The sequence below is a fragment of the Globicephala melas genome, chromosome 11 (genome assembly GCF_963455315.2).
Source record: "Globicephala melas chromosome 11, mGloMel1.2, whole genome shotgun sequence".
Lineage (NCBI taxonomy): Eukaryota > Metazoa > Chordata > Mammalia > Artiodactyla > Delphinidae > Globicephala > Globicephala melas.
In genome coordinates, this window is record NC_083324.2 from 36,558,787 (window position 1) to 36,584,983 (window position 26,197).

General features: G+C 49.7%; 1 protein-coding gene across 2 annotated transcripts in view; it reads left to right on the forward strand.

Moving 5' to 3' along the window:
• POC1A (POC1 centriolar protein A) overlaps positions 1–26,197 on the forward strand; it is a 95,146-nt gene that overhangs the window by 52,594 nt on the left and 16,355 nt on the right. For both annotated transcript variants that reach the window (XM_030867339.2, XM_060307812.1), the window contains one exon: positions 21,487–21,630. In XM_030867339.2, the coding sequence (XP_030723199.1) occupies positions 21,487–21,630 (144 nt within the window). The remainder of the gene's footprint in view (positions 1–21,486; positions 21,631–26,197) is intronic.

The following is a 26,197-nucleotide window of genomic DNA, read 5'->3' on the forward strand; positions in this document are numbered from 1 at the left end:
AGGCCTCAGCCTTCCCTAAGGATGGCCTGTTTCTTCTTCCTAGTTTCTCTGGTTCTGAAGGGGGAGCCCCAGACACTCCCTGTGCCCCCCTTCAGCTCCCACATTTCCATTCTGGGGTGCTATACAGAGTGGACTTGACTTAGGGATTCTTGGCCCCTGACCCCTGGCCCAGAGAGGCTTGGCACTGGATCTTGCCCCACTCTGAGGATCTGGGAGTTCCAGGTGGCGTTTGCTCAAGATCTGGGTTCTCATGCAGGCACCTGGACTGAGAAGTCATTGGGTCAGGTTTGGGGAAGGGACCCGTTTCCACCTGCCTCATAGATTTGCTTTCTCGCTTGGGAACTTGGATGACTTGGGTCTTTTACTGAGAACACACATTTCTGGCTGGCATTTGCTTTTCATAGTGAGGAGAAGTGTGGGTTGGTAGATGGGGCATTGTGAACCCCAAGTGTCTTAGAGGGGAGCCTCTCATTTCTCCACTTGAGGCCAGTTCTGGCTCTGAGTTCTCCAAGCTGTTGCAAGGGGCTCTTGGCAGCAGATCCTCAGTCAGAGGATGCCAGGCACACAGGCATCTTGGAAAAGTATTGGTTTCATGGGACCCAGACTCCTAACACATCGGCTAACCTTGCCTTGGGCTCGGGGCATCTGTGGGGGTCGAGATTTGCCTCTTAATGTGCTGGGGGCTCTCACTCTGCTGCACCCTCTGGCTGAATAGCTGGCCTTCCACAGTCTCCTTCATCCATGTGAACGAGAGCCTGGTGAGAAACACAGGAAAGCAGATGCTCCCTGGCCCCTCCCAGTACCTTCTTGCCTGGTTTGGCCATTGTTGGGCCTGGCAGGGCCTGGGCCTTGGGGGCTGACTTAGGAACAGTGGGGACTTTGTTTTCATGTTTCCTGGGACTTAGTGGATGACTCCCATGGGCTAATTCATTCCTGCCTGCTGTGCTGCACAGAGGAGAAACCTGAGCCCAAAGGTCACCTGCTGGTGAGTGGCCCAGGTACCAATCAAGCCTGTGCCCTTGGGTCTCAGCCCTTTTGTTAGCAAAAGTAAGAGACCCTAGACTGGAAACGATCAAGAGGTATTCTCCCCATTTCTCAGTGGGCATCCTAGCCTCCTCAGCCCCTGGGACAGATATGCAAGCCCAGCACAGGACAGACCCTGGTGACTCAGAAACAGCTCTTCGTCACTTTTGTGTTTGTGCAGTTGTGTTGAGTCCTGGCAGCACCACCTTGGGGCCTCTGGTGAAATTTGACTCCCCGTTGCTGGTCCCCATTATTCCCCCCACTAAGACCCCGAGGTTCCTGTTCTGTGAGGTGTCTCCAGATCACCTGGAATGGCCTGGGGCTGGGCACAGTACAGGGGAACAGTAAGAGACCTGGCTGGCCAGGTGCTTCCCGTGGTGAGGACAGCAATCTTACGAGGATGGCTGTACTGGAGAGGATTCTCGGGCAGCCCTCCTAGGGAGGTGGATGGTGCTGGAAACTTCTGGCTCTGGGAGCCACTTTAAGAGCTTGGCTGACAGTATTGCCCCTGTATCCTGTTCCAGGCTGAGGCTGGGGCCCGGCTGGGTGTGGCACATCTCTCCTGTAACCTCAGACAGGTCATCTGGATTCTCTGTATCGTGATTTCTCCCCCCGGAGTACATTACTTCTCTGGGCAGTTTCCATTTTACTGGCTCACTCTGCAAAAGACCATCCTGCAGGGGTGAGGGCAGGGCAGGGCGGCCGCCACAGCCTTTGCTGACCCTGGGCGATAGAGGTGCTCAGACAGATGCCTCACTCCACACCCAGATTGCATTTTCCCCACCTTTACCTGAATGGAAGTCATGGAAAGTGCTCTAGGTTTCTTAGTTTCCATGGGAAGACAGAGGAGACTAGAAATATAGAAGATTCAATATTTGTCACCAAACTGCGATATTTAAAGAAAGTTTCCTGCTTGAAAGAGAGCACCCTTGGACAGTAGCTGATGGGTAACGTGGCTATGCATAGTCGAGGAGCACCAGATATTCGACGCCCCTAGCAGAGGGGCTTCCTGGGCCCAGGGATCAGAGTGAGGGGCTGAGCCCTCCCCGCTGACCTGTTGTATCCAGTACTGGGAGGCAGGAGGGACGCCCTCTCCTTTCCTTCCAGAGGCTACAACTGACTTACTGGGAGGGGGGTCAGGGCTGCTACCAGGCACATGTTAAATAATTACTGTGTTTACAAGAAGGGAGGGGTTGCCTTTGACAAGCGCGAGAACAATATTTGCAGAAACGCATCAGGCAGAGTTACTGGGCTTCCTGGCAGTGGAGTGAGGAGAGGTCTTTTAACATTTGACATTTATTGCAGCAAGCCTCTTGCAGTGGTTCTCAAACTTTAGTGTGCATCAGAATCACCCTAAGGGCTTGTTAAAATTCAGCTTGCCCCATCCCCAGAGTGTCTGATTCAGTAAGGAATTTACATTCCTAACAAATTTCTAGTGACGCTGATGCTGCTGGTTGGTTGGAAAACAGTCTAGCCGATTGACACCCTGGCATCGTGGGCAGGGAGGTGGCTGGAAAGAGAGAGTGAGTCTCTGTCCATCTTAGCAAGTTTCTATGGCTCACGGGGCTGCAGCTTGGGAGAGGCACCTGGAGAATTGGTGTCCCTTCAGCCCAGTTTGGGGCATTGTAGTCTTCCTCCTTCCAGAAGAGGAAGAGCGGTGTGGTTGGTTCTGATCTTGGTGCGGTGTTCAAAGAAATCCCAGTGCTGCCCTTTAGGCTCTTTAGACCTGCAGGCACTCTTTAAACCCACTGAGCTCTGTTTACAACTGGGCAGGCAGATGTGTGGTTTTATTCCCAGCCTAGGACATCAGTTAGAGGATGGGACCCAGGGCAGCCCTCCGTGGGCCTCCGCCGGGCCTGTCATCCTCTCTCAGCTCCTGTCCTGGCCATTAGTGCTGCTGCATCAGTTCAGTCATCAGTGCTTGAATCCATGTTCTCCAGGCCACCTGCCTCCTGCATTGTCCTTAGTGTCCACCTCTTACCCTGCAGATGGGCGTACCTAGGTCACCTCCCATCCTCCAGAGTCTGCTGGGTCTTTAGGGAAGCTGGCAGGTGAGTCTCTGACACTTGAGCTTGAGACGGCCTGGGTGCTTGTGGCCCAACATTTTAACCCCCAGGTGGAGGTCTTCTTTGTAGAGCCTTTTGCGGAAGTGCCTTCAGGAAGCAAGAGCAGGAACAAGCCCTGAAACAACGATGACAGCAGTGGCACCAAGAGGATGGGGCTGTGGGATGGGGCAGTAACTGAACTCCCTTCTCTGAGCTGCCCTTTTGAGGGGCTGATGGTAGTTTCCCGCCACTGGAAAATTCCCATCCCTTTCACAAGGTCCCTATCCAGAGGAGAATGGCACAATTCTTAGGAAGGAAGGCCTATGAATGACTTAAACCAACAGGGGACGTAGTCTCAGAAATCCAGGGCAAGATGTATTAAGCTAGTCACAGTGTGGAACCCAGACAAAGCCTGGACACCCTTGTGTCCAGCTCTGCGTGCATCGGGACACACCCGGTGTGTGAACCTGTTCGCTCACACACACCTGTGAGAGCTCTCATCCCTTTCAAGGGACTCAGAGCTGTTTTGCGTTTCCTTTCCGCCTGGCAGCCAAAGCATGGGTTCAAGGTCAGTGGAGATTCCACAGTTGCACATGGGGAATCGAGCCCAAATCACAGGACAGTGGGGTCCTGACATTGTGGTGCTTTACTACAAGGCACACACAGCCCTGGGCGGGGCACACCGCATGCCTCAGAGTGCCTTTGTTTCAGCCCTGGGGCCACTGCAGTGATGCTACCATTTTGGTGACAGCGATGATAAACATCCACAGCCTGGTTAGGCCATGCTGACAAGTCCCCTCTCCACAGAGAGCCAGCAGAGGCCATGCATGTGCAGTAGAGGGTGGCATCTGAGAGCTAGCCTGCCTGCCTGCCTGCCTGCCTGCCTGCCTGCCTGCCTCCCTGCCTCCCTCCCTCCCTCCCTTCCATGCTGCTTTCAAACCTAGAAACCTGAAAATGGAAGAAATGAGCCACAGGTGGAAATAGACCCAGCTGCTTAAATCTGACTGTGATTCTTTGGCTCCACCCCCCTGTTCCCCAGCAGAGCCGTGCTCCTCCTTTTAGTCTCTTTGCAGATGGCACCTCCTCCGTGCAGCCTTCCTAGGAAGGACAGCAGCTTGTGAAATCTTCCTGGTCCACCTACCCAGAGCGCTGTGCTTGGTGGAGCAGCCCCTTTCTGCCATGGTCAGTTTTTCACAGGCTGAACTTGTTGCCCTGGAGGCCCGGGACCTTGGTCTCCATGTGGTGCCCAACGTGCATCTGTACGCCTGAGCAGAATGTTCAGGAAATCAGAGTTCAGTGGACACATTCTGCTGTCTGTGGGCAGCGTGGGTTGAGCGCGTGAGGCTAGAGGCAGGCTCTGGCGCTTTCCTTTCGCCGCGTTTGATGGTCCCAGGCTAAATGAAGGAAACCACTTTCTCACCTGGTTTGTCAGTTTGGGGGCAGGTGGCAAGGGGTGGTATGGGCAGTGGAGGGTGGGAGAATCTACATGTCTGGACTAGAAGTTTTAGTCCTTTTCATTTTCAATGGAAAAAAATCCCTTTTCAGCTTGTATTTTCCAGATTGGATGGCAGCGTTGCCCATGTGGTGTAAGGGTGTTGGATAATGTGTGTGTTTATGTTCTCATTGGTTACCATGGAAAAAATCAGAATAGATGGTTTCCATGGAGATTATCTTAAAATTAGTTTCTTTGAAGGTCCGGACATTGCTGCAGGGTTCACTGAATGCTCTTGGTGCCATCGGGGCTTTCGCTATGGCAGAGCCAAAAGCTGGTCTGAACGTTTGTGGATTCAGCCTAATTTGCCTCCTGTGCTTGAAACACCAGAGTGGGGGTGATCCTGTGCCTCACCTTCCTCCTGGGGTCCCGCTTGCCTGGCCTCAGCTCCACAGCTCATTAAAGTAGCCTGGAGCTTTTATTTTTTTACCAACAACAAAAAATACCCTTTGTATTGTGGAAATTTTCAAGCTAGCACAAAAAGTAGAGAGAATAATATAATGAACCACCCCCCCATGTGTCCTTTACCTAGCTTTAGCATTTTGCCGATCTTATTTTGTTCATCGCCTCCCACCCTTTTTTAGAAGAGTTGGAATATTTTTGTTTAATCCAGATATGTTACCCTAAATAAAGACTTTTCTGGGTTAAATAACTGCAGTGCTCTTATCGCATCCAACAAAATTAATATTTCTTTAATACCAGATGCCTAGTCCATGTTCACATTTTTCTGCATTGTGTCAAGAATATTGTCGTGTGCTCTTTGTTCAAATAGGGACATGGGAGCCTTTGAGAGCCCATGTCTCCCCTTCTCACCACGGTCCTGCTACGTGGAGAGGTTGAGCGCTCTTAGCTTAGAGCTGCAGTTGGGCCGGGCCAGGCGGAGCCTTGGGGCTCCACCCTCCCACCCTCCCAAGGGAGAGTTGTGTACTCTGAGCTCCAGGACGCCCTTGTCCCAGCCTGGAGATGTGTCAGCGCAGGTGGGCCAGCTACTGCCAGCTGTCCTGGGGTAGGCGTCCGCTGGGGTGCGCTGTCCCTCTTCACAGCCTGCAGGGGGAGGGAGGGAGAGGGGTGATGTAACCTTGATTCACAACAGCTGTGTGCAACTTCATTTTCCAGGAAAGGGAAGCTGTGAGACACCGGGGTTGGGGTGGGGGGAGGCAGCCTCCCTCAGCTCCTCCCTGGGCAGCACCAGGGTGAGGGCTTTGGCTCATCGGAGGCCCGCCGCCTCTGCGGGGTAGGCAGAGCCGGTCCTGGTTATCTGTCTTGACAGGCTCTGCTCCTGTCCTGAGATGCTGCACAAAATATGAATTGCCGAGTGGTGGGAGTGGTGCCCGGGGATGGTTGGTGCCTCTAACACTCTCCATTGAACTAAGTGCAAGGAGAGTTTAAAATAGCCAGCCTTTGTTCCCGAGGTTTTAAAAATTCAACTCCAGTAGTTACAATGAGCTGTCTTCAAGTGGATCTATAAATAAACTGCTACTGTTCCTCTTTGTCACCGAGAGCTTCGGCGGCTTCCAGAGACGTCGGCTCTGCCGTTCATCTTCATTAGATGCCTCTCATCTGTGGGGCAGCTGCGGCCATCAGCAAGCCGGGCTGACACGCAGAGTTTGTAATGACAGCCACACGTTCCCTTTTAAAGAGCCACAGTGCCAAGCCACAGTGCCCCATGATTGACTACACAGGGAAAGATGTAACTTTGCATTGGAGAAACCTGGCAGGGAGGTCAACATCACTGATATATAAGACCTGTCCGTGTGAGCCCTGTGGTGTCATGCATATAGCTTTTGTGGTGCTCTTGTCAAAAATGCATAAGCTCACCCCAATTGTGAGAAAACATCAAACAGATCCAAACTGAGGGACATTTGACAACAAAACTGACCAGTACTCTTCAAAAATGTCAAGGTCATGAAATACAAGGGAAAACTGAGGGGCTGGACAGATCGCAGGAGACTATAAGAGAAAACTGAATGCAGTGTGGGATCCTGGATAGGATTCTGGAACATCAGGATCCAAGGACATTAATGGGTAAACTGGTGAAGCTCAAATGGAGCCCTTCCTTGGTTTGGTTAATGGAAAGGTCCCAATGTTAATTTCCTGGCATGACCATTGTACTAATGGTTATGTAAGACGTTAACACTGAGGGAGCCTTGGGGAGGGATATATGGAAATTTTCTGTACTATTTTTTGCAACTTTTCTCTAAGTCTAAAATTAGTTCAAAGCAGTTTAATTAAAAAAAACAAAACAAAAACAACAGTCAACACTTAAGCTTTATCAGAAGCCTTGATCTCCTGCCTAGGGTGTCTCGGTTCAGGTGTTTGTGGTGGGGAGGGCAGGTGTTTCTGTCTCAAGGTAGGAGGTAACAACCTGAGCTACTTAGCACCCAGCCTGGAGTGGGCCCTTAGTGACGTGTGTGGAGCTGAACTGAGCAGGAGCCGGCCCTACAGGAAACAGGTCGTGTTCAAAGGGAGTTCTTACAAAGGTATTGGTCAGCAGCATGGGGACCGCAGGGCGGCATTTTCTGCTTGTGGACGTTGTCGTTTCTCAAAATGCTCTGGAGGTGCACCCTCTCCAGGAACTCTGGGCAGACTGGCAGCAGATGCTCTGCAGCATTGCCTCCTCCTGAGGCTTCCCTGGGCTGTGTGGAGGACCCCGCCACTCTGCCCTGCCCTGTTCCTTCTCATCCGTGTCCCTGAGCCCTGGGCTCTGCCTTGCTACCTACCAGCGTGTTTCTGGCTGTACCAGGTGTGATGACCTGGAGGGCTTCCACCCCTAAAGCCTGGGTTGGTTTTCCTCCACGCTCAGAACCAGGAGAGCCAGGACCTCCCCTGGGCACAGGAAAGTTCTCGCTGCATGATGGTCTGCTTGCTTTCTCATGGCTGCCACCAGTTTGCAACTGCTTAGCCTTCCTCTCCCCGTTTCGTCCTCCCCCGCTTCTCCCCACAGCTTCCCTCACGTGTCGTTTCAGTAGGACAGTCCTCCCCTGCCCTACTTTTTTCTCCTGGGGGCATATCTGGACATTGGAATGACTTCCTGTTTCCTGCTTCTTACCAAGGCCGTCCTTTCACGCCTTTGAAACACATTTAGCTGTATAAGTCAGCCCTCTTGCGTGGGGAGAAATACTTGGAAACCAAGTATTGGAGAGCACGTCTGGGGAGTCAGCAGGAGATGGCTGGGGTTGAGCCCAGGAGTGGCTGACATAGCCCTGTGGGTGGGAGCCTTGGTCTTGCTTAGGGCCTGAGTGAGGAGACGGGGGTTCCGTGGTTTGTGCATTTAACATCTCCCACATGCCAGGGAGGCCTGTGACCCACACAGGTGTAATAGGATGACAGAGGCAGCTGTGGCCCCTGCCTCAGAGGGACCCTCGGGAGAGGACTGTGAGGTGAGAAAGTGGGCCAAGCTGCCTGTGGTCTTGGTGCCTGGACGGCACTGGTTCTGTGTGAGGAGACCTGGGTCAGGCACGTGGATCCCTCTTCCTCCAGGTTAGACCCATCCTTTGACCGCTTCACAGTTCTTAGTTCAGAGGACACCCTGTCTGCTTCCCGTTGGTGGGAGCCTGGGGTCACAGGGTGGCTCTTATACTGAATTGGGATCTGTCATCTTGGAGAGTCTGATTGAGTTCAAAGGAAGCTGTCCAGCCCCATCCCCCTGAGCCTCTTGGCTCACTGTCCTTGGGAGCCTGGTGTGGGGAACACATGGAGGCACCCTGCACATTCATACTCTAGACAAAAGCCAGCAGCGGTAACCAAACCCCACACACATACTTGGGCTGGCTTGGAAGAACATTGGCAAGATTGCCAAACAATTAGATGATTTTAAGAAACTAGAATTTCCTCTTGGGTTCAAGGCTATGTTTAGAACCAGAAGTTTCCTCTCTTGTTGGACTCCAGGCCGGAACCCTAAATTATAGGGCAGACAAGGCTGTAGTAGATCTAGTCCACAAATATGTGCGGGGAATACAGTACCAGGTTTCTTTTGAGCTTTGATTTGAGAAAACAGCTGTGTCTATTTCCACTTGAGAAGCTGGCACTGAGCAGAGCCCAAGTGAGCTCTGCTCTGTCCCCTGCTCTCCTCGCCAGGGCCAGGTTTAGCAGACAGGGAGGCAGGCGAACTGGATGCCTGTTAACTTTCTATGAGGCAAATTGTCAAAGCCAAAGGCCTGAGGTGAAAACCAAGGAACGTCTGTGTCTGTGAATCTGCACCCTTGCTTAGCAGACTATGTGATGAGCAGTTCGATGAAAGATTAAGTTGAAAAGATTCAACCATGGTGTGTGTGTCTGTCCATTTCTTCGTTTTGTACTCAGGGTCTATACTAGGAGGGTAACTGGTGAGACAGTCCAGATCTTGGGCCTGGGTCACCTCTGGCTCCCCTCTCTGGCCAGACCCAAGCCTTGGACCAGTTAGTTCCTAGATACTTTTGTCTGTTACAGAGTTTTAGTTTCTGGAGCAGGCTGGGCAGGGGGCAAGGTCCGGTGTTAGAGACTAAAAGAGAAGGAGACATTTCCATCTTAAGCAGGTGTTAATAATTGACCACCCTGCCCAACTAGAGGGGGGCATTCTGTCAAGTCAGCTCATGACATCTTTATGGTAGAACTCCAGCCACTCCTGGCTTCTGGCCAGGTGTATGTAGACCTCACTTGCTCATGACTGTCAAACTGTGTATGGACCCCTAAGCCGCTGAGACCTGAAGTTCCATAGACTGGGCAGCTGCTGCTTGGAAAACCTTGCTTGAGACATCTGCTAACAACTGGGGAGTCACTGAAATGTGACTCTGACCTTCTGCATTTGGGAACCATCATCCCCAGACCAATGGTGGACCTCACGGGCCTGACCCGCGGTCTTTAGCCTTGGGTTTTGCCCACTGGTAATGTCCTGCGGCGAGGCAGTGATTTTCACCTTGAGTGCAGAGTGGCAATGATGGGTAGTGTCAAGTGCAGTGTCATGTGATGGGCCTGTTGGGCCAGTGTCAAAATCCTAGGGGCATTTTGGCTGTAACTGCATCTTTTTCTTTTTTAAGTCAGATTTATTAGTACACAAATAGTAACATTCACCATTTAAAAAAGTGAACCATTCTCTGAGTTTCGACAGTCATGTAATCACCACCATGATCATGTTATAGAATATTTCCATCGTCCCTCCAAATTTCCTTGTGCTTTGTAGTCAATCCAGTCCCTCCACCTCCAGCCCCAGGCAACTACGAGTCTTTTTTCTGCATATTTCAGAATTTGATATAATTGAAATCGTATAGTTATATGTTCTTTTCAGTCTGGTTTCTTTCAGCTTAATTATTTTGAGATTCACCCATGTTGTTACATTTATCAATAGTTCATTTCTTTTTATTGCTGAGTACTACTCCATCAAATGGATATACAATTTGTTTGTCTGTGAACACTTGGGTTATTTTCAATTTTGGGGCTATTACAAATAAAGCTGCTGTTAACTTTTACATACATATCTTTCTATGGACATATGCTTCCATTCTTTTTGGGTAAATAGGAGTGGAATGGCTGAGACGTGTAATGGGTATGTGCTTAACCTTTTATGTTACTGTCAAACTGTCTTCCAAAGTGGTTGTTCCATCTTGCATTCTCGCCAGCAGTGTATGAGAGTTCAGGTTTCTCCACCTCCTCCCCAGCACTTGGGGTGGTCAGTCTTTTTAACTCTAAAGCATTGTAATAGGTGTATAAGTGATATCTCGTGGTGATTTTAACTTGCATTTTCCTGATGACTGAGGATGTAGAACATTTTTTTACGTTTGTTTGTCATCTTTATATGTTCTTTGGTGAAGTGTCTTCAAATCTTTTGCCCGTTCTTTAAATTAGTTGTCTTATTGAATTATGAAAGTTCTTAGGTGTTCTAGATACAAGTTCTTTACCAGATATGTGACTTGCAAATATTTTCTCCCAGTCTGTGGTTTGTGTTTTCATTTTCTTAACAGTGTCTTTCAAAGAGCAGAAGTTTTGAATTTTGATGAAGTTCATTGTATTGGCTTTTTCTTTTACGGATCATACTTTGGCTGTCATATCTAAGAAATCTACCTATCCCAAGGTCACAAAGATGTTCTCCTATGTTTTAGAAGAAAAATTCATACCAGTATTACAGTTTTAGGTTTTACATTTAGATCTATGAATCATTTTTGAGTTACTTTTTGTATACGGTATGAGATATGTACTGAAACTCATTTTTTGCATAAGGATTCCAATTTTTCCAGCAATTGCTGAAAAAACTATCTTATTTTCTCTCTGGTAAGTGGTGTACCATTTAAAAAAATTAATTGGCCATATATCTGTGTGTATATTTCTGGACTCTATTTGTTCACTGCTCTATGTGTCTGTCCTTTCACCAATGCCACACTGTCTTGATTGCTTTAGCTTTAGACTAAGTCATAAAATCGGGTAATGTGAGTCCTCTAGTTTTGTTCTTTTTTTCAAAAATATTTTGGCTTTTCTAGTTCCTTTGCCTTTCCATATAAATTTTGGAATAAGCTTTTTGATTGCTATAGATGATTTTGGGGAGAACTGGCATCTTAACAACTTTGAGCCTTCAGTACATGAGCATGGTATATCTCTTCATTGATATTAGTCTTTTCTCATCAGTGTATTTTAGTTTACAGCATACAGATTTTGTACATATGTTGTTTGATTTATATCTAAGCATTTTGTAGTGGGTTGAATAGTGCCCCCCCTGCCAAGAAATATGTCTACATCCTAACCCCCAGAACCTGTGAATGTGACCTTACTTGGTGAAAACATCTTTGCCAATGTGCTTAAGTTAAGGATCTTGAGATTAGATCATCTTGTATTATTAGGTTGGCCCTAAATCCAGTGACAGGCGTCCTTATAAGAGACACACTGGGAAGAGAAGGCCATGTGAAGATGGAAGCAGAGGGTGGAGTTATGCAGCCATAAGCCAAGGAATTCTGGAGCCACCAGAAGCTGGAAGAGGCAAGAAAGGATTCTTAGTGCCTCCAGAGGGAGTGAGGCCCTTTTGATATCTTAATTTCAGACTTCCAGCCTCCAGAACTCTGAGAGAATAAATTTCTGTTATTTTAAGCCACCAAATGTGACAATTTTTTTTTAGAACAGCCATAGGAAACTGATAACACATTTCATGTTTTTTGGTGCTATTGAAAAGATAATAGCCAAGAATTTTTGGAAAATGATGAAAGGCATCAAACCACAGATCCAAGAAGCTCAGAGAAATGACAAGCAGGCTGAAGAAAAAACAAAAACAAAACAGAACCCTACACAAATTATATTCAAGCTTCTGAAACCAAAGATTAAGAGAAATTCTTAAAGGTAGATAAAGAAAGGAGACATTATATACAGAGGATCAAAGGTAAGAATTACAGAACTATTCTCATAAAACTGCACAGACTGGAAGACATGGAAGTAACATTTTTAAACTATCCAAAGAAAAAACTGTCAACCCAGAATTCTATATGCAGAAAAAAAATCTTTTAAAAATGGAGAGATAAAGAGCCCCCCCCCCCTTTTTTTGTTTCCAGACAAACCAAAGCTGAGAGAATTCATTACCAGTAAAGTTGTACTATAAGAAATGTCTCTTTTCTCTTTCTTCTCCTTCTGGGATTTCAGTCACACATGTATTAGATGATTTGATATTATCCCACAGTTTACAGGTAGTCTGTTCTGTTTTTTTTTCCCCCTATTATTTTTCAGTTTAAGGAATTGATCTGTCTTCAAGGTCATTGGTTTCTTTTCCTCAGTTGAGCTGAGCCTACTGTTGGACTGGCCAAGAAGATCGTTCGGGTTTTTCCAAAACCTCTTCCCAAATGAACATTTTGGCCAACCCAGTCGTAGCCCAACAAAGTCATTCTTCATATCTGGTATTGGGTTTCTTATTTCTAGCATTTCCACTGACTCTTTCTTATAATTTCTACCTCTCTGCTGAAATTCCCCAGCTGTTCATGCATGTTGTCCACATTTTCCAGTAAAATCTTTAACATATTAATCATAATTATTTTTTCTCCATCTGATAGTGCCCACATCTAAGTCATCTTAATCTAATTCTGCTGATTGCTTTGTCTCTTGACAGTGGGTTTTTTTTTCCTTACCTTTTTGAGTGTCTCATAAGTTTTTATTGAATGCCAGACATCATGTTCAGAATAGCAGAGACTGGGGTAAATAGTCTTATCAGGAGTTGATACCTTGTACTTAGGGTGAGGTCTGGGTGTTGGAGGATTTTTCTCAGTGTTCCTGCTCCACCCCCAGCTTTCAACCTACCCTGGGGTCCTGCCCCTCAGAGGATGTCTGTGTCCATGGTCTTGTCCCTCCCCCAGCAGTAGACTGCCGTTGCTTGTTACCTGGTGCTTGCTAGCTTTGTTGGAGGAATTCTCTGCTGTCCTGGGCCAGTTTCAGTCTTAGGCCCTGTGTCCCTGGGTCTCAGAAGTAGGGCATTCTCACCTAGAAACAAATGACAATGGAGACACGACGACCCAAAACCTATGGGATGCAGCAAAAGCAGTTCTAAGAGGGAAGTTTATAGCAATATAATCCTACCTTAAGAAACAGGAAACATCTCGAATAAACAACCTAACCTTGCACCTAAAGCAATTAGAGAGAGAAGAACAAAAAAACCCCAAAGTTAGCAGAGGAAAGAAATCATAAAAATCAGATCAGAAATAAATGAAAAAGAAATGAAGGAAACGATAGTAAAGATTAATAAAACTAAAAGCTGGTTCTTTGAGAAGATAAACAAAATTGATAAACCATTAGCCAGACTCATCAAGAAAAAAAGGGAGAAGACTCAAATCAATAGAATCAGAAATGAAAAAGGAGAAGTAACAACTGGCACTGCAGAAATACAAAAGATCATGAGAGATTACTACAAGCAACTCTATGCCAATAAAATGGACAACCTGGAAGAAATGGACAAATTCTTAGAAATGCACAACCTGCCAAGACTGAATCAGGAAGAAATAGAAAATATGAACAGACCAATCACAAGCACTGAAATTGAAACTGTGATTAAATATCTTCAAACAAACAAAAGCTCAGGACCAGATGGCTTCACAGGCGAATTCTATCAAACATTTAGAGAAGAGCTAACACCTATCCTTCTCAAACTCTTCCAAAATAGAGCAGAGGGAGGACCTCTCCCAAACTCATTCTACGAGGCCACCATCACCTTGATACCAAAACCAGACAAGGATGTAACAAAGAAAGAAAACTACAGGCCAATATCACTGATGAACATAGATGCAAAAATCCTCAACAAAATACTAGCAAACAGAATCCAACAGCACAGTAAAAGGATCTTGCACCAGGATCAAGTGGGGTTTATTCCAGGAATGCAAGGATGCATCAATCAATGTGATACACCATATTAACAAATTGAAGGAGAAAAACCATGTGATCATCTCAATAGATGCAGAGAAAGCTTTTGACAAAATTCAACACCCATTTATGATAAAAACCCTCCAGAAAGTAGGCATAGAGGGAACTTTCCTCAACATAATAAAGGCCATATATGACAAACCCACAGCCAACATCGTCCTCAATGGTGAAAAACTGAAAGCATTTCCACTAAGATCAGGAAGAAGACAAGGTTGCCCACTCTCACCACTCTTATTCAACATAATTTTGGAAGTTTTAGCCACAGCAATCAGAGAAGAAAAGGAAATAAAAGGAATCCAAATCGGAAAAGAAGAAGTAAAGCTGTCACTGTTTGCAGATGACATGATACTATACATAGAGAATCCTAAAGATGCTACCAGAAAACTACTAGAGCTAATCAATGAATTTGGTAAAGTAGTAGGATATAAAATTAATGCACAGAAATCTCTGGCATTCCTATACACTAATGACGAAAAATCTGAAAGTGAAATCAAGAAAACACTCCCATTTACCATTGCAACAAAAAGAATAAAATATCTAGGAATAAACCTACCTAAGGAGACAAAAGACCTGTATGCAGAAAATTATAAGACACTGATGAAAGAAATTAAAGATGATACAAATAGATGGAGAGATATACCATGTTCTTGGATTGGAAGAATCAACATTGTGAAAATGACTCTACTACCCAAAGCAATCTACAGATTCAATGCAATCCCTATCAAACTACCACTGGCATTTTTCACAGAACTAGAACAAAAAATTTCACAATTTGTATGGAAACACAAAAGACTCCGAATAGCCAAAGCAATCTTGAGAACGAAAAACGGAGCTGGAGGAATCAGGCTCCCTGACTTCAGACTATACTACAAAGCTACAGTAATCAAGACAGTAAGGTACTGGCACAAAAACAGAAAGATCAATGGAACAGGATAGAAAGCCCAGAGATAAACCCACGCACATATGGTTACCTTATCTTTGATAAAGGAGGCAGGAATGTACAGTGGAGAAAGGACAGCCTCTTCAATAAGTGGTGCTGGGAAAACTGAACACCTGTGTGAGATTAGATCACTCTCTAACACCATACACAAAAATAAGCTCAAAATGGATTAAAGACCTAAATGTAAGGCCGGAAACTATCAAACTCTTAGAGGAAAACATAGGCAGAACACTATGACATAACTCACAGCAAGATCCTTTTTGACCCACCTCCTAGAGAAATGGAAATAAAAACAAAAATAAACAAATGGGACCTAATGAAACTTCAAAGCTTTTGCACAGCAAAGGAAACCATAAACAAGACCAAAAGACAACCCTCAGAATGGGAGAAAATATTTGCAAATGAAGCAACTGACAAAGGATTAATCTCCAAAATTTATAAGCAGCTCATGCAGCTCAATAACAAAAAAACAAACAACCCAATCCAAAAATGGGCAGAAGACCTAAATAGACATTTCTCCAAAGGAGATAAACAGATTGCCAACGAACACATGAAAGGATGCTCAACATCATTAATCATTAGAGAAATGCAAATCAAAACTGCAATGAGGTATCACCTCACACCAGTCAGAATGGCCATCATCAAAAAACCTACACACAATAAATGCTGCAGAGGGTGTGGAGAAAAGGGAACCCTCTTGCACTGCTGGTGGGAATGTGAATTGGTACAGCCACTATGGAGAACAGTATGGAGGTTCCTTAAAAAACTACAAATAGAACTACCATATGACCCAGCAATCCCACTACTGGGCATATACCCTGAGAAAACCATAATTCAAAAAGAGTCATGTACCAAAATGTTCTTTGCAGCTCTATTTACAATAGCCCGGAGATGGAAACAACCTAAGTGTCCATCATCGGATGAATGGCTAAAGAAGATATGGCACATATATGTAATGGAATATTACTCAGCCATAAAAAGAAACGAAATTGAGCTATTTGTAATGAGGTGGATAGACCTAGAGTCTGTCATACAGAGTGAAGTAAGTCAGAAAGAGAAAGACAAATACTGTATGCTAACACATATATATGGAATTTAAGGGAAAAAATGTCATGAAGAACCTAGGGGTAAGACAGGAATAAAGACACAGTCCTACTAGAGAATGGACTTGAGGATATGGGGAGCGGGAAGGGTAAGCTGGGACCAAGTGAGAGAGTAGCATTGACATATATGCACTACCAAATGTAAAATAGATAGCCAGTGGGAAGCAGCCACATAGCACAGGGAGATCAGCTCGGTGCTTTGTGACCGCCTGGAGGGGTGGGATAGGGAGGGTGGAAGGGAGGGAGACGCAAGAGGGAAGAGATATGGGAACATATGTATATATATAACTGATTCACTTTGTTATGGAGCAGAAACTAACACACCATTGTAAAGCAATTATACTCCAATAAAGATGTCCAAAAAAAAAAAAAAAAGAAGTAGGGCATTCTCAGTAGTCCTGCCTCTTCCTCAGCCTTTGAATACCTCGATGATCTCCACTCAGGATGGTTTCCTGCCTCTCCCACAAGGGAAGAGGGGCTTTCATCTCTTTTTGCTCTTCCCCCAGTAGCTTAAGGATTTTGTTCCGTAGGCAAGAAGGGTCTTGGCAGGGCTTCGTGCCTTTTCTGTGTCTACTCCCCTCCTCCAGGCCTGCACCCTCAAGGATGTTTTTTTCCCCCCACCCGGTCTTTCTCATGAATGCCCAGCGGAGGTCTGTGGAGAAGACCCTGTGAGCAGGTACAAACTCCCCTTGTACCTGTGGCTCCCAGGCGTTCTTCATTCTCACCCTGGCCACTCCCAGCCTCTGCAACTTGTTAACATGCATAACTCAGTTCTTCTCACCCACTTATGTGGCAGTCAGTGTCCCTTCTTCCCAGGCTTTGCCAGAGGTGAGCCGATGCTCACTTTCTGTTTTCCTTGGAAGAGTCTGCCTTTCCTTAGATTTCAGGCTCTGTGATCTCAGCTCTCTGATTTAAGAAAAGTTAAGATCCTTTTAGATTGTTGCTCTTTTTCTTGTTAGGATAGGATTAATACTTCCCCCAACTTTCTCTACCTTAGGCAGAAGCTTCTTATCCACACCTGCATCTTGATGATGAAAAGGTGAGACCATAGGCAATCCAGAGACCAGTCAAGAAGTTATCCCAGATGGATTGATTTCTTGTCACAAGGAAGACCTGCAAGCTCTGCGCTTTTGTTTTTTTGTTGTTGTTGTTTTTTTAATTTTTTTTAAAGATTTATTTATTCATTTTATATTTTATTATTGCTGCATTGGGTCTTTGTTGCTGCACACGGGCTTTCTCTAGTTGCGGCTAGCAGGGGCTACTCTTCGTTGCAGTGTGTGGGCTTCACATCGCGGTGGCTTCTCTTGTTGCAGAGCACGGGCTCTAGGCACGCGGGCTTCAGTAGTTGTGGCACGCGGGCTTCAGTAGTTGTGGCTCGCGGGCTTAGTTGCTCCGTGGCATGTGGGATCTTCCCAGACCAGGGCTTGAACCCGTGTCCCCTGCATTGGCAGGCGGATTCTTAACCACTGCGGCCACCAGGGAAGTCCTGCTGTTTTGTTTTTTAATGAAAATGTATGTGTTGGTTACCCATGTGTTTGAGTGGCTGAAAGCAACCACAGATATTTACGCAATTCCTACGGTGCGCAGTGCTGAGCTCATGGTGGCGTATGACAAGCTGGCAGCAACAGAAACTGAGGCAAGTAGATTAAACTACTGTGGGAGCCCGGGATCCCACACCAGGGTGGGACACCTACAGACCCCAAATGAGATTGCCACGAAGTTAAATAGATTCATCTATTCTGAGTTTGATCATTTTTTTTTCTTTTGATGTTAAGATGTTTATATTTGGTACAAGTGAAAGTTGTCCACTTGGTGTGACTTTCTAGGTATGTGTGTTTGGGTTAATGTTGTAATCTTACTTGTGAGAGAACTAACGAGGACCACCAGGCAGGGCCCCTAGTACTCTTGGATGTGGAACAGACAAAGCACTGATAGGATTTCTCCCCTTAAACACTGCTCCTGTTATCCCGTCACAGCCCTCGCAGTGCGTCTCTTCCTGCTCTTGCGCATCATCTTCTTATCTCTTGCTTTATCGCTTATCTGCTGAGCTCTCGGGAAATGCCACATCTGCAGAGTGCTGGAGTGCAGGTGAGTGCCTGCGATGGTGTATGGGGCGGGACTGCTGGCCCTTTGCTTTGGGGAGGTTTCATTTCACAGGAGTGTCACCAGGATGGGCTTGGCTCTTTGAGGCATCGAGTGTGTGTGGAGGGCCTGCTCTTTGTTCAGCTCTGTGCCAGGCAGGCATTCCAGGGCAGGTGGGGTGGGGGAATGACGCAAAAAGTGTTAGAGCCAGGAGCCAGGAGCCTCCACAAGGATGGAAGAGAGGAGCTGGGGGTGTGGAAGCAAATCCGCAGGCCATGTCACCTGTCAGAGGCTGCTTCCTGTCAGGAAATGCCTGTACTTTGGGTTCAGATCCCAGCCGTCATTTCCTGTATTAGACCAAGTGATTTAACCTCCCTGAGCCTGCTTCCCCATCTGAAAATTAAGGTTAGTAATGCCTGCTGTGAGGGGTCATTGTAGGGAGTAAATGAAGTGACGTATAAAATGCTGGCACATGGGTGGCAAGTAAATCACAGCGATAGCCATCTTTACGTGCGGTGTGTCAAGTGCTGTAATGTCTTCTGGTAAGAGCGGACAAGGTTGCAGAGAAGGGCAGTGTCCTGGTGAAGGTAAGAGCAGGAGTGAATGCTGTGGCTGGAGGAATAGCCCAGGGCAGGCAGAACCCTGGACTGGTGAGCAAGGCTGGAGGCTGGGTACCTTCTGACAGTCACTTGCTGTCTGAGCCTCAGGTTCCTGCAGCCCTCTCTTCCAGAGGCCACCTCCCTGGCTTGGGCATGTGGCTGCGGTCCTCAGTACTCTTGGAGCTGGCTGGGCTTGGGCTCAGAAGGAGGGTTTCTGTTGGTAAAATCAGTGGCGCTCACCCCCCCCACCCCTGCTTCCAGAGACTCGGCTCGGCACTGTCCATTTCTGGGCCACTCTGCAGAATCACTCAGAATTTCCATCCCCTCCTTCCCAGGCAGCAGGCAGTGCCCATCTGGCTGTCAGGACAGAGGGCTGCCAGGTTCCCACCCTCCCTCTGGTGCCCTTTCCTGAGGGAGCCAGGGGGACTCAGTGTCCAGAGGAAGAGCGTGCATGTCTGGAAGGGGGTCCTTTGGAAGCAGTAGGCACTGGCTTCTCAAGAAAGGCCTGTGGGTGATTTGCAGATAAGTGCCTCTCACAGCCCAGCCCTTGGAAGGGCAGGCCCAGTCATCACCCCCATTTTATAGAAGATGAGGAAGTGGAGGCCCAGAGGGATTAAACCTCTTGCCCAGGGCCGCCTAGCTGGTCAGTGGTAGAGCTCAGATATCGACCACGGCCTGTCTGAGTCACTGCTCTTCCCCGCTGCACTCTGCTTTGTCTCCCGACAGCACTGCCTGGGTCTGGGGGCCGCTGTGGTGAGGTGAAGGCCAGTCAGGGCTTCTGGAACATTTCCTTTTGGGATGGGCTTTGAGAGCTGAAGTGTATCAATTCCTGGAGGACTGGAAGAGCCTAGCCCCGGTGGGCCGAGGTCTTACAAAATGGCCACAGTGCCGCAAGCAGACAGGCCGACGGTGGGCATGTGGACATGGCCCTGCTCCTGCTTTCAAGAATCCTCCTCAGGCTTGTGTCTCAAATTCAATTTCTCTTTAACCACCAGGGCCTGCATTTTTCCAAGTTCAAATCGACATGCGCTTGAGAGTTTGTTATCTATGAGATTAGAACACTTTCCTAATAAAGGAAAATGTGCAGGTAGGGTCCACGTGCTAAACTGCCCTTCTATGATGGTTGGGAATCCTCTTCCGGGCTGATTCTTCTCAAGGACTCTGAGGCCTGCCCAGGTGAACATGTCCAGGGCAGAGCATCTTCCTGGGGCTAGGCCACTGGATTTATCCAAAAGATGGGCCAACTCAGAGGAGATGTAAGCCGGCTGCCAGTGGCAGGTGTGAGGCATCCTAGGTGAGCCCCAGTCATAGCCAGTATTCTTTAGTGGCTGTGGCATTGAGGGGTGGAGGAGTGCTGGGTGGAGTACCCTGGCTCTGTGGTGTATGGGGAGTTGACAAGCTTTGAGCCTAGTGATGCCCTGGGTTTAGAGGGGAGAGGAGCGATGAGTGCAGGCAGAAGACAGGAATAGGGGACACAGGCACATGGGCAGGTGGCAGGCCCTGTGGGTGGTGTGGCATTGATTCATCCCACTCATGTGTCCTGGCCCTGGAGACGCAGTGGCTGGAGGAACAGGGCAGGGATGGGGCAGGCCCAGGTGCGGAGCACAGAGGAGCTTCTGATGGGGCATGGGGGGTTGCATGGTGAGTGGAGGACAGGATACTCGGAGCAGGGGGAAGAAAGGGTAGATGAGGGGCCCTGGGAGCTGGGCACGGGAGCACTGAGGTGGGAGCGGAGCTGCGGAAGGAGGCAGGCAGGAGCAGGATGCCCCGTCCAGGGGGTTGAATTTTCTCCCAGTGCCGGTAGAGAGCCCTGGATGACTGGCAAAGCCAGGGAATGATGTGGTAACATTTGGAATGTCCATCAGTGAGGCTGTGGTTGAAAACACTGAGCCCCAAGTGTGGCTGCATTTATGGGTTACTGGGGTTTGGGGGCTGGCCGAGAGTGTCGGCCTCACTGAGCGTGTCATTCCCACAGGGGGCGAGCCCACAGAGGAACTGTAGGTTCCTGAGCATCTGCCCACCGTGTCCTTGGGAGGCTCCCAGCATTCTGCCCTGCTGAACACATGAACGATGCTTCTGGGGTCAGGAGAAGCCTTTGTCTGTGTGCAGAGCAGTGCCTGACTTTTGGGGGACACGCATTGGACTGGAATGAGCCCCCTTAGGAAATCACTTGCCCTCAGTGGTGGTGGAGGAGGAGGAGGATGGCTTCTGCATTTGGGAACTGAGGATCTTAGGCAGAAACACCAAGTCCCTCATGTTCCTGGAGTCTTGTCTGAAGCAGCCCAGGGTGCCTGTCCTGTGGATTCTGACTCCCGCCAGCCATCAGGCCAGGACGTTCACGTAGAATCTGTTTTCCCAGGGGATCTGGCCAGGGCAGGGTTGGAACCTCCCGCTGGTTCTGGGCCATCCCCATTCCCGGGGTTGGGAATTGCCTTGAGCTAACCAGGAGGAAGGGTGACTTCAGAGCCAGGCTGGGCTTCAGGGGTCCCGCACTCTAACAGGCCTGGTGGAGGGCATGCCGTGTGAAGAGCTGGCAGCCCCCGGCCTCTCTGAGGGCCTCCAAGAGCCCACCTGCACATCCCTCCCAGGCCCCTGCAGCCCGGACTGCCAGGTGTTTTGATTCCGCTCCTCACTCATGGCCTCTGCTCAGAAAGGGGGGTTGGACGGGAGCGCGCAAGCCCGGATGTGGGAGTCCCGCCACACCGCCATTGCTCACCAACATTTGGAACTCGTCTTCTCGAGTTTGCTGGTGGTTTTCCACTTGATCCTTCAAGGAGCCCTTCCTCTCGGTGTTTCCTCAAGCACTGACTCAAGACTAAGGGGTTCTCTTTCCTTTCATTGTCTTTAGCCAGAAGTGGATTCCCCCGTCCCACCAGACAGGGGCAGGAGTCAGGAGTCGATGCAGAGCCAGCCCCAAGAGCCCGTCAGCATTCCCCAGACACTGACCAGCATGCTGGAGCACATTGTAGGCCAGCTGGACGTCCTCACCCAGGTAGGCCGTGACGTGAATTCACCCCATCGTCTGCACTTGGCCTGGCATTTGGACCATTTGAAGTTGGCCAGCGAGTGCTGGTTTGTTTGTTTTAATCTGTCAAAACTTTTAGTATTTCGTCTTTTTTTTTTTTTCTCTCCTTAACCACATCACCGTCATCACACCCAACAAGGTTAACGATAATTCCTCAATACCATCCAGTATTCTCAGGGGTCACTTTTAACGGGTTCAGGATGCACAGAGGGAGAAAGAACTAGGTAAGGACCGAGGGGATGCGGGCGGCACATTAAAGAGCCGAGGCGACATCGCTCACGGCTGTGGCCGTGGATCGGGTGCCCAGCTCCCTGGGCCTCCCCATTCCTGCTGTCATTAACTGCGCCAGGCCAGGTCGAGGCCCGCTCGGAGCCGCGAGCTCCTTGCCTCCTGGCTCCCAGGCGGCGACCCCAGCAGGCCCAGTGCAGCTGAACAACCCACCGTCCCTAGACACCGGCGAGTTCCTGGAGGGGAAACAATTGACACAGCTGCCTGCACTGCGCCCCCAGCTCTCCCCCGCGGTACCTGCGTCTCCCGGCAGGGCTGGGAGCTGCAACTGGCTCCCGAGCCCGGCCTACCCGGGTCCCCCGCTCTTCCTGATGCCTGTTCCCGCACCAAGCTCTCAGCACCACGACCTCCGGTTGCTGGGTTTTTAAAAAATATAATTATAATGTACCTATTTTCCAGCCCAAATTAATGAAATAGAAGTGCCTGCCCTGGGCTCCTGGCTTTCAGAGCCATCCGATCCCTGGCCAAGCCACTGGACCCCAAAATCACCAACACTGAATCCTGCCAGGGAGTGCCCACCCAGTGCTGGCCTGGGCCACAACAGAGCTTTGAAAGAAACGCTGTCCGTTCATTTGACTCTCCTCTGGGTGGGCACTCCAGGGACGTGCCAGGGAACTGCGTGCAGTGAGTCAAGGCATCCGAGAGCCCAGGCTCTGGGTTCGAGCTTGTACTGCTTCTTATCCTCTGAGCGACCTTGGAGACATCCCTTCGGCTCTCCAAGCCCTGGTGTGTTTATCTGTGAGGAGCCTGCCATGTTTGTGGTCAGCATTAAAGGAGATGAATCTGCAGGAAGTGTTTGACCTGTGCCTGGCCCTAGATAGCTGCTCAGTAGATGTTAGCTGTGGCACTGACCACCCTCATCAGGGAGATCAATGTGGCCCCATCACCACCAGGAGCAAAGCGCCCTGACGAGAGGTGGCAGCCAGCACTTCGGGCATGCCCAATGGGGCGTCTTCTGCTGGGGTGGAAGAGCGGTCCTGCAGAGGGAACAGCCTGCCTGCAGGTCTGGAGGGGCCATGGGCACATCCAGGCAACCAGCAGAGCCCAGCACAGCTGACATGGGGCATGTAGGTGGTGGTGGCAGCTGGGCCGAGGCAGGACTTAAAGGTCCTCAGGCCCCTTCCCTCCTGGGCTCTGGGTGCAGACCCCCCCGTCTGTGCTGGCTCACGGCTAGAGGGGGAATGCAAGAGGGAGGCCGAGGACCCTTAGGTCTCTGACGGAGATGGAGCTGAAGTGGCGTGGCGTCCCTTCCCTACCTCTGGATCTGAGGCTAGGTGCGAAAGCCTCCTCAACTTTGTGTCCCATGGTCCACGGCGTGTCACAGCATCCCAGCTGGTACTGCACACACTGGGCCCACTGAAGGAAGGACATTTGAGGGGAAAGGTCAGGCATCGGTGACTAGGGGATGGTGGGACTATGCGCACATCATACAGACATTGCCGAGAGCCTCTTAGGCCTGGAGGAGGAGGCGTGTGCTGAGAGAGGGAGATGAGCAAAGACGTAGAAAACTTCTCCCACCTCAGAGCCGTCAGAAACTGCCAAGCCTGCCTCATGTTCTTCACAGCCTCGTCAAGTGAGAGTTCAGGGGAGGTGGAATGAATTAGAACTTTATAGGATAAAATTGGAAATTAAGTCTGAGAAGGTAGTTAAAAATAGCCTCATTGGATCCAGAGGAGTATAACACTAGAAACATTTCCTGTCACTGTGTGTTAAGGGCGTACATGGAAGGTTTTTGTTATGTGTTAGCAGTCAGGAGTCTGGTAGTAACTTTGTAAGAAACTGGCATCACAGGGAATAAGTGAAACCTTGGCCTGTGGCCGGGGTCACACCACTCAGCCCCTTTGCAAATCCAGACAGCACTGCCCCCTCACCAGCGGCCAAGCCCATCAACCAGTCGCCCGCTTTGCATTCCTGAAGGCCACAAAGTGTGGCGTGTTCCTGATGGAGTCAACATATTTTGAGGCAACTTGGATTCCACAGATGAAGCCCCCAGTTGAGACCTTAGAGTGCAACCTGTTTTCAAAATGGCGTGGGGAGGTGTCTGCACAAATTTGCGTACTACCTCGGGCTTGGTCGCCAGTTGTTTTCCAGGCCCACGTCCCCTCCTGGAGCTGGGGCCCTAGCTGAGGTGTTTAGCTCCAGCCAAAGCTGCCCCTCCCGTTGGGACCAGCCTGGCTGCGGGCAGCCCCCTCTCTGGAGGCTCCCCCGAGGCCTAGAGCCGGGTGACCACTGCTGTCCACCCCATGCGGGTAGCTCAGCTGGGGCTCTGCGCCTACTTGGCCTGTGGGTGTTGGCCTCAGATGCTTTCCCCTCAGCGGCGCTCCTCACCCTCCTGGCGTGCGCCTGTGCTCTGGAGGAGCAGGGGTGTCGCGACCACCCCGACACTGACACCTACTTCAGAGTTCTCTGCCTGAATCATGCTGTTCTCCTCCGTCCCGCCCCATCACTGCCCCTTCCCTCCCCCACAAGGAAGTCTATTTCTAAGCGGCCTCCGAGAGGGACACTGCCTTCTAGGTCCTGTGGGCCTCCGTCCTGAAGAACATCCTTCAGGGAAGAAGCCCAGGGCTGCAGTGGGCAGTGGCCAGGATGTTTACTGAGCGAGTCACAGAGCCTCCACTCCCAAGTGACAGAAGGCGCTCCGCTCTGGAGGTTCACTGTCCTCAGAGCCTGCCTTCCCGCTCAGCAGGCTGGATGCGGCCCAATGATCGAACCCTCTCTGAAGGTGTGTGGCCCATTTGGCACCCGTCTGAAGGCTAAGGACCCGGCCTCAGTCCTCGTCCGTAGCCGCTCTGTGCAAACCAGAGGCCCAGAGGTCAGGCGACTGAGCAGGCCTGGGGGAAAATGTGGCTCAGAGCTTGTTTGGGTGCAAGTCCTGGCTTTTCCACTTCTAGCTCAGTGACCTTGGGCAAGTCACTTAACCTCTTTGTGCCTCAGTTTCCAGATCCGGGACACAGAGCTGATAATTGCATCCATTTTACGGGCCTCTTGTGCGGATGGGATGTGTCAGCCTGTGTGAAGCTCTTTGAACGGTGCCCAGCAATGCCATGTGCTGCTGACGTGTTCAGTGCTGCTCCTGCTGCTGACCTTGTCACTCTTCAGGGCCTGGCTGGCATGGGTGCAGGGGGATCCTCACGACGGCACCAGAAACAGCTCCCCAGTTCCCCCTGCCTCCCTGCCCAGGAGAGCCATTCCCCCGCCCTCACAGCAGGTGTGGAGGGTTCCCTCCGTGCACACGCGTTCACTGAGCCTTTTCTGTGTATGGGGCCCTGAGCGAGACCCAATCCCACCCTTAGGAGGGCCCAGGACTGAATCTGCTGATGTCAGAGCCAGGCCTCCTAGGAGGAGCAGGCAACCAGGACCGTGGGAGACAACTGGGCAGAGTGCGCCAGACGGGAGTCCCGTGGGCCAGGTGGAGAGGGCCACGAGTCCTTTGGCCTGGGCTAACAGAAGAAGCAGCGTAGGCGTTTGCACTCCTGGTGCGGCCACTGAGCAGGGCAGAGTCGGGCCAGACCCACGCTGAGGGTCTGTCATGGAGTAGGGACAGGGACACAGAGAGGTTGGGACCTGGGCCGGGGGTGGAGCTGTCAGGGCCCTTCCCCCAGGAGGTGAGTTCTGCAGCCGCCCTGGCTCAGGTTCACGGCAGGAGGGAGGAAGCGGGTGAGGAAACGGGCAGGACAGCACAGCAGTCAGCCCCTGCGATGCCGCTGGGCTCCCGAGGGAGTGAGGCGCTTCCTTTAGCCCCCATGAAAAGCAGACTGCCCCAGGGACATGTGCGGCATCTGAATCCAGCCCTTTAACTCCCGAATTGGGGTTGTGTGGTTTTATTTTTTTAGGAATACCTTTTTAGTAAAGTGCATACATTGTTTTTCAAAAGTGTATTTATTCAGGGAGATAGGATGGGATGACCTTGCAAGGTACACAGCCCTTCGTGCATCTCATGCCCGGACAGGTCCACTCTTCGGGCTGCCCGGGCTGTCGGGTCTCCCCACAGTGTTGTTTTAGATGGGAAGTCCTCAGAGTGTGGGGATCACTTCCTCATCATAATTTTCCTCCTGATGTTTATCTGAGGCCTGCAACTTTCCAAGGGCTTTCCTCTGCAGCCCTGTGTTATCCTCCTGCCTGGTGCTCACAGGTCACCTCATGCCCGGTGCAGATAGGGTGTTGTGCCTAGATACGGCTTGTGCCTGGGCCAGCTCTGGGGTCCACTCAGCCTGGGGCTTCTCCAGGATGCCAGGTGATCCTGAGC